The sequence below is a fragment of the Xiphophorus maculatus genome, chromosome 12 (assembly GCF_002775205.1).
Source record: "Xiphophorus maculatus strain JP 163 A chromosome 12, X_maculatus-5.0-male, whole genome shotgun sequence".
Classification (NCBI taxonomy): Eukaryota; Metazoa; Chordata; class Actinopteri; order Cyprinodontiformes; family Poeciliidae; genus Xiphophorus; species Xiphophorus maculatus.
This window is the reverse complement of record NC_036454.1, coordinates 519,696-536,916: the sequence shown is the minus strand read 5'-3', so window position 1 is coordinate 536,916 and position 17,221 is coordinate 519,696. Positions and strand designations below refer to the sequence as shown.

General features: G+C 39.9%; 1 protein-coding gene across 1 annotated transcript; it reads right to left on the bottom strand.

Annotated features, from left to right (window-relative positions):
* Positions 1-3,111: 3,111 nt before the first annotated feature.
* On the bottom strand, positions 3,112-15,420 carry ptar1 (protein prenyltransferase alpha subunit repeat containing 1). The gene is made up of 7 exons (XM_023344237.1): positions 15,290-15,420; positions 14,583-14,752; positions 11,203-11,269; positions 9,833-9,937; positions 7,401-7,641; positions 5,633-5,973; positions 3,112-4,164 (listed from the first exon to the last, which is right to left on the bottom strand). Exons 1-7 carry the CDS (start codon positions 15,373-15,375, stop codon positions 3,804-3,806), a joined length of 1,371 nt encoding a protein of 456 aa, XP_023200005.1. The 5' UTR covers positions 15,376-15,420; the 3' UTR covers positions 3,112-3,803.
* Positions 15,421-17,221: the final 1,801 nt, after the last annotated feature.

Sequence of the window (17,221 nt, the reverse complement as noted above, 5' to 3'; positions counted from 1 at the left end):
TGAATGATAATAATGAATCGATCGTACTAATTGAATCTGCGCCTCCTAACTACAATTTCTTCAGTGAGAATAGAAAACACAAAAAAGGAGGAGGCGTGGCTTCAATATTTAAGAATATCATAAATTGTAGTAAAATCTCTTTGGGTCTCTTCACCTCTTTTGAGTATCTTGGAATTGAGGTTAAAGGCCACAAACGAACTTTGACTGTAACTTTATACAAAACTCCAACTTTTGTGGAAAATTTCTTTACTGACTTGAATGAACTTCTATCTCTCATATGTATTGATTATGATTGTTTAATAATTGTCGGTGATTTCAACATTCATGTTGACAACCCCCAAGACAGAGGGGCAAAAAAGCTCGCTAATATTTTAGAGACTTTTGGTTTAACACAACATGTCAAACAAGCAACACACACTCAAGGACACACACTGGACCTGGTTATCAGTAAGGGTGTGAATATTTCCAATGTCTCTGTAACTGATGTCACCCTGTCGGATCACTTCCTGTTATCTTTGAAAGTTCTTTATCTTTTAACCCACTTGGACAAACAGCAACCATCACAAAACGTTCTCTCACTGAAAACACAGCAGAAACTTTTAATCAAATCTACTCTTCTTCCTCACCCTTAAGCTGTAATGATGTAGATAAGTTGGTAAATGATTTTCAGGCTAAAGTCTCAGATATTATTGATTCCATTGCCCAAATTAAAATGAAGGTTGTGTCTGATAAAAAGAAATCTCCATGGAGAAATACACAAACAGTTAGATCTGCAAGACAACTCTGCCATAGAGCAAAACGAAAATGGCGTAAAACTCAACTCCACGTTCATTTTGACATCTATAAAGAAAGACTACGTAACTATCATTTAACACTAAAACATGCAAGAGAGGCTTTATTTGCAGATGTCATAAATAAAAACATTAACAATGCTCGAGCTTTATTTGCAACAGTTGACAGAATCACAAACCCTCCTGTGATGTTACCGCCTGAATTCCAATGTATTGCTGCCTGCAACCAGTTTTCCAGCTTCTTTTCAGAGAAAATTCAAAAAATCAGAGGATTAATCTGTACATCCACTATAAAGTCAGTACCAATGCTGTGCCCAAACAAAACAAATACAGGAAAAATGACCCAATTCCAACTACTTAATTATAAAACCCTACAGGAAATTATAAGTCAATAAGCTCCAGTTCCTGCTGTCTGGATGTTTTACCCTCACATTTCTTTAAGAAAGTTCTGCCTGTTATTGCTGCTGATCCGATCCAAATAGTAACTCATGGCTCTCATCAGGCGTTTTCCCCCAGGCTTTGAAAACAGCAGTAATCAAACCACTGATAAAAAAGAACAATCTGGACAAATCACTACTGTAGAACTACAGGCTGATCTCCAACCTCCCATTCATCAGCAAAGTTATTGAAAAAGCTGTTGGAACAGTTAAATAGCTTCCTAACTATAACCAACCTCTTTGACTCCTTCCAGTCTGGTTTTCGTGCTCACCACAGCACAGAGACTGGCCTAGTCAAAGTGTTCAATGACATCCATATAAATACTGACTGTGGGAGAACCACAGTGCTGGTTCTGTTGGACCTCAGTGCAGCTTTAGACACTGTTGACCATGACATATTACTGAATCGACTGGAGAGTTGGGTCGGACTCTCCGGTCCAGTGCTTAACTGGTTTGAATCCTACATAAAGAACAGGGATTTCTTTGTTTCAATTGGAAACTTCTCATCAAAGAGGTCAAAGGTCACATGTGGGGTACCCCAAGGTTCAATCCTAGGACCCCTTTTATTCAATATTCATATGCTCCCACTAGCTCAGGTTATAACAGAAAATAATATTAGCTACCATAACTATGCAGATGACACACAGCTCTACATTATGATGTCACCAGGTGACTCAGAGCCCATCCAATCACTGAACAGATGCTTAGAACAGATAAATGTGTGGATGTGCCAAAACTTTCTCCAGCTGAACAGAAACAAAACTGAAGTTATTATCTTTGGAACTAAAGAGGAACGATCTAGTTATAGATCTAGAATTATAGGTCTAGAGTTATAGATCTAGAGTTATAGATCTAGAGTCAATGCACAGCTTCAGTTATTACAACTAAAAACCAGCGATCCGGCCCGAAACCTGGGAGTAGTGATGGACTCTGACCTGAACCTCCAGAGCCACATAAAGAGAGTTACAAAGTTGGCCTTCTATCACCTGAAGAACATTTCCAGGATTAAAGGACTAATGTCTCAGCAAAATCTAGAGAAACTCATCCATGCATTCATCTTCAGTCGTATTGATTATTGCAACAGCATCTTCACAGGTCTGTCCAACAAATCAATCAAACAGCTGCAGCTGATCCAGAACGCTGCTGCTCGCGTTCTCACTAAAACCAGGAAGATAGAGCACATAACACCAGTTTTAAAGTCCCTCCACTGGCTCCCTGTAGCTCAGAGAATAGACTTTAAAATACTGTTGTTAGTTTATAAATCACTGAACGGCTTAGCACCACAATACATTAAAGATCTGCTGTTGTTGTATCAACCTTCCAGACCTCTCAGGTTCTGGTTCTGCTCTGCATCCCCAGAACCAGAACCAAACGAGGAGAAGCAGCTTTCAGCATCTATGCACCACAAATTTGGAACAAACTTCCAGAAAACTGTAAAACAGCTGAAACACTGACTTCTTTTAAATCTCAACTAAAAACCCACCTGTTTAGAATTGTATTTGAAACGTAATCAATTACAAATTTACTGATGGAACTTGACTTAATGCTGTGTTTTGATTATTGATTCTATGTTGCATTGTGTTTCTGTGTTTGTAATGATGTAAAGCACTTTGAAATGCCTTGCTGCTGAAATGTGCTATACAAATAAAATTTGATTGATTGATTGATATGAAGACACCTCCAACTGAAAACACTGTTTGACACTCTGATGTCTGCACAGTTCTTCATTCTAGAAATGGGGGATTAGAGAAAAGACCAAGACTAAATAGCAAAGCTTTCAGATTTAACATTTTGAAAACCATATATCATGTTTCTCCCACATCACAGTTTTGAACTACTACCTTGAGTTGGCTTAATTAAAACATCCACTCAAACAGCCTAAATTTACAAGTGGGTAAACTTTTATTGTAAGCTCTTTAACATGACTTTACCATTATGTTTACCACTATTAAAAAACAAACCAAAGAATATATTGTACATACATTAGTAAAATGTTCAAGGTCAAAAACATGTATGCAATATTTTATATCAGATTTATACAGTGTGAAGAGCTGAAAAATAACAGAAAAAAAATTCCAAGTGATACCGCTTCCAGTAGTCTGCTATTTAACATGAAAAAAAAAATTTAAACTGCAAAAAGTTATTAATTCATTTCATTATTTTACTTTTTCGTTCCATTTGGCTATTTTACTTCACACTATCAAGTTTAACGACTGTTAGTAAAACCAATTCTTCGTCCACTTTCTCATCTGATTCTATTCTGCTACACAAACTTCACATAATTTTTGCTTACACATATGAAGAGAAACAGAAATTTGATCTAAGGCCTGGGCAGACAAAGAAAAAAAATTGCTGACAGACACAAACAGAGTCTATGTAGCTCAGCTCACACTCAAACAGGACTTCTGAAGAATACGCTCAAACTGATCTTGCATACTGACTCCTCATAGCAGATAGTTCTGAAAGTAACTCCATGTTGATATACACCTCATTTTAATTATAACTACAGGTAAGTAAGTTATTCCTAAATCAGTATCTAAAGGCCACTTTAGTGTTGAATGTATGGGCCTAGATCTTATATGTCTAAAGACTGTGCACTAATGACAGTATCTAACCACTTTTTGTATGCCACAGCATAGTTGTTCTGCTCAGCATTACAGCAACTGTTCAGTATGCTGTTAACAAAGGTGTGTTCATTTTGTAGGGTCAGAAGGTTGGGCAGAAGGATTCCTCTCCTTAGACGCTTGCTGTCATGGTCAGGCAAGGACACCCTATCCACCTCCATAGGAACACTAACATGTTTATGTCTGTTCACACTCCTCCCCTGGCTGCCATCTGGCTCATTGATACATGTAGGCTTCAACTCATTCTCTCTGCCATCAGTGCAGAGATCTTGATCCTGCCTCCAGTGGTGCCATAAGTAGTACACATGCCGCCTAGAAGAGAGAAAATCCTTATTACTGCAATTTATTACTGATTTTACACTCACAGGCCATTTTATTAGGTACACCTGCTCATTAAGGCAAATGTCGAATCAGCCAATCACATGGCAGCAACTCAATTCATTTAAGCATGTAGACGTGGCCAAGACAATCTGCTGCAGTTCAAAGCGAGCATCTGAATGAAAAAGAAAGGAGCTTTAAATGGCATGGTTATTGGTGCCAGACGGGCTGGTCAGAAACTGCTGATCTACAGGGATTTTCACATATAACCATCTCTAGGGTTTACAGAGAATGGTCCGAAAATGAGAAAATATCCAGTGAGCGGCTGTTCTGTGGGCGCAAATGCCAGAACGGCAACAGTAACTCAAATAACTACTTGTTACAACCCAGGTATGCAGAAGAACATCTCTGACTTCTGTCAGCTAAGAACAGGAAACTGAGGCTACAATTCGCACAGGCTCACCAAAATCGGACAATAGAAGATTGGAAAAACATTGTCTGGTCTGATGAGTCTCGATATCTGCTGTGACATTCGGATGGTAGCGTCAGAATTTGGTGTCAACAACATGAAAGCATGAATCCATGCTGCCTTGTATCAACAGTTCAGGCTGGTGATGGTGGTGCCCATTAGTACCAATTGAGTATCGTGTCAACGCCACAGTCTACCTCAGTATTGTTGCTGACCATGTCCATTCCTTTACAACCACAGTGTACCATCTTCTGATGGCTACTTCCAGTAGGATAACGTGCCATGTCATCAAGCGTGAATCATCTCAGAATGGTTTCTTGAACACAACAATGAGTTCACTGAACTCAAATGGCCTCCACAGTCACCAGACCTCAATCCAGTAGAGAACCTTTGGGATGCGGTGGAACGGGAGATTTGCTTCATGGATGCAGCAACTGCATGATGCCATCAGATCAATATGGACCAAACTCTCTGTTTTCAGTACCTTGTTGAACCTCTGCCATGAAGGATTAAGGCAGTTATGAAAGCAAAAAGGGGGTCCAACCCGGCACTAGCAAGGTGTACCTAATAAAGTGGCCAGTGACTGTATATCTACAGTATATATTCAATACAAGATCCCATCATGTCTGCTGCAACAGATGATGAGTTTTATGTCTTGAATATGAAAAGCAGCTTGGTTATAGACAAATATTCAACATCTGGTCTGAATGAGTGTGAATAAATGGTTGTCAAAACTCTTTCTACATGTGAATTAAGACTTAGTTTCAGAAAACCATGGTTTCAACACTCATCAAAAACAAAAAGTTATTTATTTTCAAAAGTGCATAAGCTGACCCATAGAGCAAAATTAAATCCAGAACCAAATACCAAAAATCTCTTTATAAAATTGAATCTCCATAAATGTCTTGAACCACTATGCACTGCAGATATATTTTCTCCTGCAGTAATGGGTATTCAAATCAGAAAACATGTATTCAAATTATGAACGCTCACCTGTGACTCCAGAGTGTTTCATGTCCAGGAAAAGACTGAATCAGGTCAGCGCACAGTTCAGTCTCCTGGTAAAAAAGTTTAAATACTGTAGTGAGCCTATCCCTGCAGGCTGCATCAGCCAATGACAGCTCACCATTAGCCTGAGGACAGGTGCTATGGACTGTATTGCTCTGGTGTTGGGATGGACAAAAGACTGTGCTAGCAGAATCAGAAGACAAAGACTGGCTCAGTTCAGTGTTCAGTAACTCCTTGAGAAGGAACTGCCGGTAGTGAAACCCACTGTGATCAGATACGTGCATGGAGACCCATGGATGCACAGATGACAGTTCATCACGGAAAACCTGTGAGAAAATGATCCAATAAAGGTAGATTAACAACAGGAGACTGAAGGTTTAAAATCAGCAGCAAATGTTCACTGCTATGCTAATAATACTCTGCTATTTTTAGCCATAAATCTAATCTGTTTGGTGGACTATAAACATGTCTTGAAAAACTTGGTGACTTCAAATTTTCTGCTTTTAAATGCAGATGTTGTTGTTCTTTGAAAAAGAAACTCTTTACACAATCACTTTATCTAGATCAGGGGGGCCCAAAGTGGGTCCTGGAGGGCCGGCATCCTGCATGCTTTAGTTCTCTCCTTGGTTTTTGACGCAACTGGATCAAATGATGGCTCGTTAGAAGGCCAAAGAAGAACACTGACCTGCTGAAAAGGTTGTTACTACCACCAGGGAGAGAACTAAAACATACAGGATGCTGGCCCTCCAGGACCCACTTTGGGCACCCCTGATCTAGATGGTATTAAGTTGGCCCTCAGTGACAGAGTAAGGAACCTTGGTATTATTTTTGACCAGGATATGTCACTTAAATCCTATATTAAACAGGTTTCTATGATTTAATTCATTTTCTCTCTATAATATTGTCAACAGTAGAAATATTCTGTCCAGGAGTTATGCTGAAAAACCACCCAATGCATTTGTTACTTCAAGGCTGGACTATCATAATTCTCTACAATCAAGAAGTTTATAAAATGCAGTTAAAAGAAAATGCTGCAGTAAGACTTCTGATGATAATTAAAAAGAGAGATCATATTTCTGCTATTTTAAATGATATTCATTGGCTCTCTGTTAGGTCAAGAATGAAATTTAAAACTGTCCTCACATATAAACTTTAATAATCTGCTCCATCATACATATGCTCCTAATACAGAACTTTGCTCTCAGACTGCAGGTTTCCTGCTGGTTCCTGGAGGTTCTAAAAGTAGAATTGGAGGCAGATCCTTCAGTTTTCAGGCTCCTCTCTGGTGGAACCAGCTCCCAGTTTTAGTACATGAGGCAGACTCCCTGAATACTTTTAATACTAGGCTTAAAACTTTCCTTTTTGATAAAGCCTGCAGTTAGACTGACTTGAGCTAACCCTGTAGCTATGCTGCTATAGAGATAGGCTGCTGGAGGACATAGTGACCCCTATATTGAATGTATTTGATATATTGTGCTTGTGGGTTGGATAATCTCTTATTTAGATTGACCAGCTATAATCCAAGAAATCATCTTAGTAAATTTGCTGCAATATTTAAACCCTGACACAAAAAATCTTTCAGTGGCTATTGAGTGATAAAAATGTATAAAGTAATATGTAAGATGAGCTTTATGTTGACACATCTGTACATTCAATGCAATAAGACACTTGCTTTGAAGACATAAACAAGTAACATTAAGCAAATAAAAGTGAAATGTGAGGTAATATTTTTTTAATAATGTCTTAGTCAAACCTTTATGTTGCCTTTGGCCATGTGCTGCAGTACCCAGATGCGGTGGGACCAGGCATTATAATTACTAGGATAGCGACAAGCAGCATCAGAGCACACCTTCATCTCCTGGTGTATTAATCTGTCCAGATGACTACCCAAAAACTGGCTCCTCTCTGCATCAGGCTGCTCTGCTTCAACCCGCTGCTGAGTCTTGTGGGCCACAGCAGAAAACTGACGCAGGATGTGCTGTAACACCCAGCGTCTGCAGGGAAGCACAGAATATTCAAGAATCAGGTGTATAATTTAATCAGTGGAGACATGATATAACATATCAGTATTTGCATAATACGTATTTTTAGCTGTCTTTTTTTGTTATTAAGGTGCATGATTTGTGTGTTTATTTGAAGTTCTGTAGCTCCTATGTGGATTTTTCACTCCCACTAAGCATTGTGACAGTATCTGGTGCGTCACTTTTGGTGATTTAGGGGGTGAGGGTTAAGGTGTTAATTTTTTTATTTTACGGAATAAAAAAATGTGAACTATTTTCACAAAGTAACTGACTATCAGTTTCTTCTTTGTGAAGAAAATGCCATTTTGAATTTCCTTCATAAGTACTTTGTTGTTAATGACCAATTTTTCCAAGTATGACATGGAGATAATTAGGCCGAGCAGCAATAGGGCTACAAAGACCTATTGTAATTGCAAGACTTATTATTTTTATGTAATACATTTCTAAAATGTAGAAATCTACATTATTCACGTTTACACTCCTTGAACTTTAACAAAGTCTTTCTAGGGACTTTGAGCTATCAACTTCATGTTTGGTCAATATGCAGTTAAGGGATGGGGGATTAAAATTCCTCAAAATCATGAGTTTTTGAGCATGTGGCCAAGCGGTGGTCTAGGGTTACTCTCCAAAGCATTGGGAGTGAAAGCTCTCAATGGCTAAGTAGTACCAAACTTGGTATGAGTGATTTAGGTTGGATGTTGTATCTGAGCAAAGGCTTAATAGACTATGTCATCGTTTTCTGATGTCACCTATGCTCCACCCCCTCAGAACAGCAAGCAATTTTTTTTCTTGGAAAGCCTCACCTCTCACTCCCTTGACCTAATCAAGATGATATCATGTCAGAAGACAAATAACAAGTTGGCCTCACTTGATTTAAAGCACAAAGAGTTTTCGGTGGAGGAACTCACCATGATTAGTCCTAGTCAACCCCCAACAGGCAAGATGAGTGACTAAGTGATGAACGGATAGATAGATCTATTGTCAAGATAAAGATCTAGACAATAGATCTCTATTGTAGTCCAAATTTCTATTGCTTTTACTGTGTACAATATATATTGCACATTACCACTATGTAGTAGATATGCTCGGATCAGGTTTTTTGCTGCCGATTCCAATCACCCATGAGGGCCGATCACTGCCGATCATCTGGATTGGCTGTAAATTTTTCGCTTAAGGTATAAATGCTACTATGTGATCTGGCAAAATGGAAAACAGGTCCGGCCATAAATTCACCTAATTTAGTCATAAAATATGTCAGAATACTTGCAAGAACAATACAGAAGCTACTCAGTCAAAAGTATAACTGAAAAACCTGCAATCAGTAAAACAATATTTAACAGTAAGGCTTTCTATACCCTAAGGCTTTTTATATAGGCTGTGTTGTCAAATAAATCTCACAACACTGTCTTTATCAAATAATGACAAGTAAAAAAGGAAACATTCATTCAAAGTCAAATTCAGGTTGAACCAAAATAAACAATCCTGAGTTACTAAATCAAAACTTCCTGAGAGCTTGGCTAGCTGATTAACGGTGGTTCTGACTGAACTGAGTAATTCTGCAGAACACAGAGAGGAGGAGATTGATTTTTTTCAGAGATTATCTGTCTTTTGTTAGGACAGTGAAAGTTTTAATACATATGTAAAATCGTATAAATTTTTTGTTAGTTTGTTTGCTTAAGTTACATGCTGCAGCTTTAGGCAGCTGTTTGGTGTGAGAGTTCCCTGCCGGGTACTCTCACACCACACAGATGGTGTCTGTGAAATATTACTACCAATATTGCGTAGCGGCGGTCAAACAAAGAGCAGAACCAGCGTCTTCCACCACTGGCTCGTTGACTTCAATTATTTTTCAGGTTAATTGCTTAGCTTTCTGACCGTCATGCTCTTCCAGATGAGTGTTGGTAGTTGTGCGTTGTTTTACCTGCTGTCTGGCCGCTCTGGATGTCTTTTAATTCTGCAGTGAGCCATTTAGCCAAACTCTGTTAAGTGCTTATTTTGTAAATGTTATATTAGATTTGTTATGTTGATGCATTTTGACCTGTTTCATCCCCAAGGTATTTTCTCGTCGCAACACCCAAAATGTGAGCACAACAAAAATATTTGCAATAATAGAGAACATTTGTTCTGTACTTTAAAAAGGGAAATCTGAGTCTTAAATCCTTACCTATGTATCCATGTCTCAGGGCTTTTGGGGAATTTGGTGAGGGCCAGTTTGCTCAGGTAAAGGTCTCTTTCTGGATTGAGAGCACCACACTCTAGCAGCTCTTTCCTGTAACAACACACATCATTATAATCCTCTGAAAGAGCCAGCCATGTTTAAAATGCAGAAAAAGATTTGCAATAAATTAATCAATGAAACAGTAGTTTTGTCAGAGATGATTTAAAAACAAATAGTTTCCAATTGGAACAAAATGTCGCCAGGCCATCGCAGGGCAACACAGAGAGAGACAGGACCAATAACCACACGCACAAACACGCATACACACGCACACACACACGCACACACACACACCTAAGGATGTGGCCATTTGCCAATTCCTGCTGGAAAATAAAATAAAATCAGCATCTCCATCCAGCTTGTCAGCAGAGGGAAGCATGAAGTGCTCTAGGACTTCCTGGTAGACAGCTGACCTGACTGTGGACTTCAGAAAACACAGTGGACCAGCACCAGCAGATGACATGGCACCCCAAACCACTGACTGGAACCTTCACACTGGATTTCAAGTAATTTCTATTCTGTGCCTCTCAACACTTCCTCCAGACCCTGAGACAATGATTTCCAAATGAAATGCAGAAATTACTTTCATTTGAAAACAGGACTCTGGGCCAGTGCACAAGTGTCCAGTTTCATTTCTCAGCCCAGGTAAGACATCTCAGACATCGTCTCGATTTCAGGAGTGGATTGACTCGGGGATTACGAAGTCTGTACCTCATGTCTAGTAATTTGTCGGTATATGGTTCCTCTGGAATGGATTTCGCTTAGCAATCCCAAAAGGCAGAGCGTTTCCCTGTTGCTGGTGCATTTGTGGTGCTTTTCCTACCACACTCAAGCAGCTTTTTCAGCAATGACCTTTTGTGGCTTCCTCTCCTTGTGACAGGCGTCAATGACTGTCCTCAGTCTGGACATCTGTCCAGCCAGCCGTCTTCTCCATGATTGTGTGTCCTACTGTCCCAGATTGTGAGTCCATTTAAAGGCTCAGAAAACCTCTGCAGGTGTTTTGAGTTAATTAGCTGCTTAGGATATGACACCATAAGTTGTCATTAATGACCTTTTTCACAGTATTCTAACTTTCTGAGACTCTGAATTTTGGGTATTCTTTTCCTGTACACCATAATCAACATTAAAAGAAACAAAGATTGTTGATTCTATATAATAAATAAATGTCACTTTCTGATGTAACTGGCCTGAAATAGTGCAATTTTACACAATATTAATTTTTTTTAGATGTTCTAGTAGTGTTTCTCAGGATTTATTGTGTTTTTTAAAACTGTAAAGACAACTATGTAATCATTAAGATGCAATATTTATTTTACCTGACATTCCAGGCAGTGGTGAAGTCCGGATTGAGCAGCAAAAGAGTGCAAGTAATATCCACTAGAGCTGTTGGACACAAAAACACACACAACGTTTGCCTCAGTGCTGTGCCAACAATCAGGACATGTATAAAAAAACCTAAGTAGTAAAATAGTCTGGACAGTCATTTAAAGCTGAACTGATTGTTGAATACTTTAACTACATTAGCCTTACAAGTGTGATGTAATGGCTAGTATGCAAGAAACTTCATATAGGCAAATTTGAAAGAAATACTGTAAAAGGATGAAGAAACAGAAAGTTAGATATTATTTTACCTTGCATGTCGGCTAGAATAGACCATGGGCCTTGTATCCACCTTATTCCTGGGTGGTTTACTGTGGAAATGATTATGGGTCTTACTTCCGGCGCCCACCGGAAGTAGCAGTATTTCATTGTAATTTGTAGGGTTTTTTGCTAATCTATATTCATGATAGAAGTTACATCTCTCTTCGGTTATAATACAATAACACACCGTCTGCTATCAGAGAGCTGCTCAGTACAGAGGATAGTAATTGTGAGTTTAATCAGGGGAGTGACAGGAACACGATCATAACGTTTTGTTACGGAATGACCGTGAGTTAGCAGCGCTGCTAGCAGCTCGTTTCTCTGAAGCAGAGAAGCTGGTCAGAGATCTGAGCTGACGTTCTGCGCCGACAGTGTAAAACACCAGAACTACATAATATTAGCTTGGTGTGATGTAAATTTTATCTTTCGTTTGTATTTAAAAAATAATAAAGTTCATGATCTGAGTCTTTATCATTATGTCTGGGCCAGGAACATTTTTTTATAAGACAAAATAACATATCTGGGTTTATTTAATCCATCTCAACCAGAACCTCGAGGTTCTCCGTTGCTGAGTGTCGCTGCAAATCAGCGGAGAAATGACCGCAGCTGCTGCGCTCCAGACCGTAATATGGAGAATCTCCCCACTGGGCTAGAACCGAACCGAATCACACATTGACCTGTTATAAAGAGCATCTTGAAACTGGAAAGTGTCTGCTCTTGCGGAGCTCAGTAACTGTTGTGCTGTTCATGGTTGCACTTTAATAATCAGACCACGTTTAATTAGTGGCAGAAACAGGTGTGTCTTGAACGGCTCCCAAAACAAAAGCGGTAGTTTAGGAAACAAAAAGAATTTGGCTAAAAATTCTAAATTTGAACAGGGAACCCAAAATGCTTTTATGTGTGCTCATTTCATTGTGTGAATAAAAAGCCATCCGAAGTACAGGGGTTGGGCAGTGAAACTGAAACACCTGGTTTTAGACCACAATAACTTATTAGTATGGTGTAGGGCCTCCTTTTGCGGCCAATACAGCGTCAATTCGTCTTGGGAATGACATATACAAGTCCTGCACAGTGGTCAGAGGGATTTTAAGCCATTCTTCTTGCAGGATAGTGGCCAGGTCACGTCGTGATGCTGGTGGAGGAAAATGTTTCCTGACTCGCTCCTCCAAAAAACCCCAAAGTGGCTCAATAATATTTAGATCTGGTGACTGTGCAGGCCATGGGAGATGTTCAACTTCACTTTCATGTTCATCAAACCAATCTTTCACCAGTCTTGCTGTGTGTATTGGTGCATTGTCATCCTGACACAATGTTTGAACCATTGGATGCACATGGTCCTCCAGAATGGTTCGGTAGTCCTTGGCAGTGACGCGCCCATCTAGCACAAGTATAGGGCCAAGGGAATGCCATGATATGGCAGCCCGAACCATCACTGATCCACCCCCATGCTTCACTCTGGGCATGCAACAGTCTGGGTGGTACGCCTCTTTGGGGCTTCTCCACACCGTAACTCTCCCAGATGTGGGGCAAACAGTAAAGGTGGACTCATCAGAGAACAATACATGTTTCACATTGTCCACAGCCCAAGATTTGCGCTCCTTGCACCATTGAAACCGACGTTTGGCATTGGCACGAGTGACCAAAGGTTTGGCTATAGCAGCCCGGCCATGTATATTGACCCTGTGGAGCTCCCGACGGACAGTTTCGGTGGAAACAGGAGAGTTGAGGTGCACATTTAATTCTGCCGTGATTTGGGTAGTCGTGGTTTTATGTTTTTTGGATACAATCCGGGTTAGCACCCGAACATCCCTTTCAGACAGCTTCCTCTTGCGTCCACAGTTAATCCTGTTGGATGTGGTTCGTCCTTCTTGGTGGTATGCTGACATTACCCTGGATACCGTGGCTCTTGATACATCACAAAGACTTGCTGTCTTGGTCACAGATCCGCCAGCAAGACGTGCACCAACAATTTGTCCTCTTTTGAACTCTGGTATGTCACCCATAATGTTGTGTGCATTGCAATATTTTGAGCAAAACTGGGCTCTTACCCTGCTAATTGGACCTTCACACTCTGCTCTTATTGGTTCAATGTGGAATTAATGAAGATTGGCCACCAGGCTGGTCCAATTTAGCCATGAAACCTCCCACACTAAAATGAGAGGTGTTTCAGTTTCATTGTCCAACCCCTGTAACTGAGTCAGTGAAGTAGCTAACTATGCTAGTGCAGGTTATTTGTGGCCATTTCTTCAAGTCGCCATGCCTCCTCGCATTAGCTGTAGGTAGCGGTAAAACAATATTGCCACATGTAAGCTGTAATAGCTGGAGTTCCTACATTCTTTATAGCCTGAAACCTCTGATGAAAGCCGGTTAGCGAGTTGCTAACATGTAAACAAATGGCTGTTTGCGGTGGAAGTCGCACCGATAAATCACGCAAAGCCTCATGGGGGCTCGGATTAAGGTGGATAGAAAAGGCCCAAAAGTCAGTAGTTTACAGTTTTCAGTTATGGTTTAAGTGCATTTGATTATTGTTCCTCAATAAAGTGTAAATCTTGTAGGAACGACTGGCTTAGTAGTTTACATTATTATGAGAGATATCACCAGGAAGTAGCTAGTGTGTTACTGTTTTGTGTTGGGTTGCAGAATGCAATAAGCATGCTGTACCCTGCTCATTACAGGAAGTGTTATGTTAATACAGACGGTAAATTGACATGAAAGAAAAATATGTAAGATTATAATATTTGATTTGGCAACCTTATTTATTTTTGTTCATAAACTGGCAACAGTTGAAAGATAAGCTTATGCATAGATGTTTATGTATTCAAAAATTTGTTGTACTGTTGTTATTTCTTATAGGAAATCACACACTATATGTATATGTGTGAGTAGAATAAAGTACAGAAGAAATCCAGCATCAGCCCCCTCGGTCCTTTCTCCACACATAACGACAATCATGAACTCTTAGTATGAATTTGGTGACACCACCCTGAATCAGTTCTTTTCAGTCGGCGTGTTAGACGCAAAGATCATAATAAGTCATATTATTCAAAATAAATACCTTCTCTGTCTAGCCAGTGTTTTCTCTGGCGGTAGAGGAGCAGCTTATTGTGGACATATGGTAACATAAACTTGACACACCAGCTCTCAACACCAAGCTTGTTCTCCACCAACACAATGGGACTGCGGTTGTAGCGGGCCTCTGGACACTGGATAAGGCCGATCTCGTCTCTGAAAAATACGGAGACAAGAACAATCAGGGGGGCAGAGGAAGAGCTTGCATAATTTGATAGCAACAACAAAATGCTTCACTGCTGCTATGGCGTGCGTCACCATGTGTTAAAGTGTGCATTCGCTGGTTGTAAAGAAATCCATTTTTTGTGCTAATGAATTAAATTGAATCACTGAGAATAGATCAAACTATCATATGTTGTGGTGTTTTTGGAATGACATTGTACAGGCATGATTGAATTTGCGACGAATCCGCCGTTACTCTTTCTACAAAGAGAATAAGACTCAATTAGCGATGTAATCCGTCTGTCCATCTCTCTCTATATATATTGTTTGTATAAATAGGAATGTTTCAAAAGCCAATGCTACTGTATGAAGAAAAATTAGCCAAACAGGCTTGCAAAACACAAAAGTTTTCATACATTCTATGCAATACTCTGAGCCGCAGGTAAAACATCTGATTTCGAATGTTGTTTAAATGAAGGTTGACTCGGTGCCAAACACAGCCTTCCACTGAGTTTAAACTCAACAACTTACATGTTGGGGTGTCTTTTGAGTGCGATACTGATGTCTTTGACAACTCTTTGGACCAAGACGTCAACCTCCTCCTTCGACTCCGCCATTTTTTCGTCGCCGGGCCGCTGGATCTACTTCCGGATTAACAGAAAAACACTACGGAAACACAGTAGGGGCAAATTTATTTACTTAAAATGTGTGTCTTTGTTTAGCGAAGACAAGAACCAGGCTAGATGGGTTTTTAAAAAAATCTATGCCTGGGCAAAAGTAGTGTTTTACCAATAATATTACTGTATTAATTTAAATCATTTAGTCATCTTTTTAACAAATAAACCACATAAAATGTCAAAATAGACAATACACGGTTTAAGTAAACATTTAATTACCATTTCCAAAATGTTCGAGTGGTGACATCAAAAGAAAATGTGTACACTAATTAGGCCCGAGCAGCAAAGCGCTGCGAAGGCCTATTGTATCTGTACTGTTTATTAGGCCCGAGCAGCAAAGCGCTGCGAAGGCCTATTGTATCTGTACTGTTTATTATTATTATTATTACGATTCTTCCCACCTCTTCGTGTGCCTTTTTGGGGGCTTTATCATATTCAAAAACTCACCAAACTTGGCGGTCGCAACTAGAAAATTTAAAAATTTTGAATTTTAAGGTTGTCGCAAAAATCGCAAAAAAAATTGCTGAACGGCGGCAACTAGCAATTTTCTGTTGACACAATGGTATGAACGTACTTCATCGTAGAGACATGAAATTTGGTACACTTGTAGAGCTCACCAAAAGACTCAGAACTTACATTTAATGTTATAAGCCAACTATCACAGAAAGTCGGCCATTTTGTATTGAACGTCCATTTTTTTCCTCGATTTTGCTGTTTACAGCCTTCGTATTTGATCGAACTCCTCCTAGGGATTTCGATTGATCGACTTCAAACTCGGTCAGTCTGATCATAAGGCATGTTTGATTTAAAGTTATCAAATTGGTGAGTTTTGGAGCATGTTGAAGGGGGGTTAGCAGGGGTCAAAGTTCACCTACTCGCCATGAAACACGAAACTCTTATATTTCCTATATAAAAACACATAGAGGGACCAAACTTTCAGTGATTGATCGGCATCGGGTGCCCTACAATACCCTATGGTGAAATGATGACATCACTTAGGCCACGCCCCCTGAGAACAGGAAGTGTCATGTTTTACTGTGAACGGTCGCTATCTTAGCCCTTTGACCTAATCAACATGAAACTGTGTCCAGAGACAGAAGACATGTTGGTGTGTTGTGGATTCCAACCCCGACCGGCTTTGACATAGGAGGTGGGCGTGGCGGCGTGGCGAAGTGACCTGTAACGCCGTTGCCATACGTTTGGCTCTGAATTCCACAATTTCGGGCCCAGCTGCTCCAAACTCACTAGGATGGATCCTTATCCACCCACCGACAGGAATTCATAACAAAATTTGGTGGGCGTGGCCTAATTTCTCTATAGCGACCCCTAGAGTATTTTAAATGAACAGCCCCAAGCCATACTTAAAGCTAGAATTACGAAACTTGGTACACATGTGTATCTTGTCGGGACGTACAAAAAAGTCTCTTAGAGCCATGCTCTAAACCCAACAGGAAGTCGGCCATTTTAGATTGAATTTCATTTGACCTCGATTTTGACGTTTACAGCATTCGTATTTGATCGAACTCCTCCTAGGGATTTCGATTGATCGGCTTCAAACTCGGTCAGTCTGATCATAAGGCATGTCTGATTTAAAGTTATCAAATTGGTGACTGTCTGAGCTTGCTGAAGGGGGGTTACCAGGGGTCAAAGTTCACCTACTCGCCATGAAACACGAAACTCTTATATATCCTGCACAGAAACTCACAGAGACACCAAATTTTCAGTTATTGATCAACAATAGGTGTCCTAAAATACCCTATGGTCAAATGATGACATCACTTAGGCC

Bases quoted from the DNA above. Each gene is read 5' to 3' on its own strand.
- ptar1 (XM_023344237.1), bottom strand. From the start codon at position 15,375: ATGGCGGAGTCGAAGGAGGAGGTTGACGTCTTGGTCCAAAGAGTTGTC. The intron at 11,270-14,582 runs GTATTTATTTTG...TGTGTCCAACAG, and splicing joins ACACTGGCTAGACAGAGAAG to CTCTAGTGGATATTACTTGC. The intron at 4,165-5,632 runs GTGAGCGTTCAT...TCTCTCTTCTAG, and splicing joins GAAACACTCTGGAGTCACAG to GCGGCATGTGTACTACTTAT.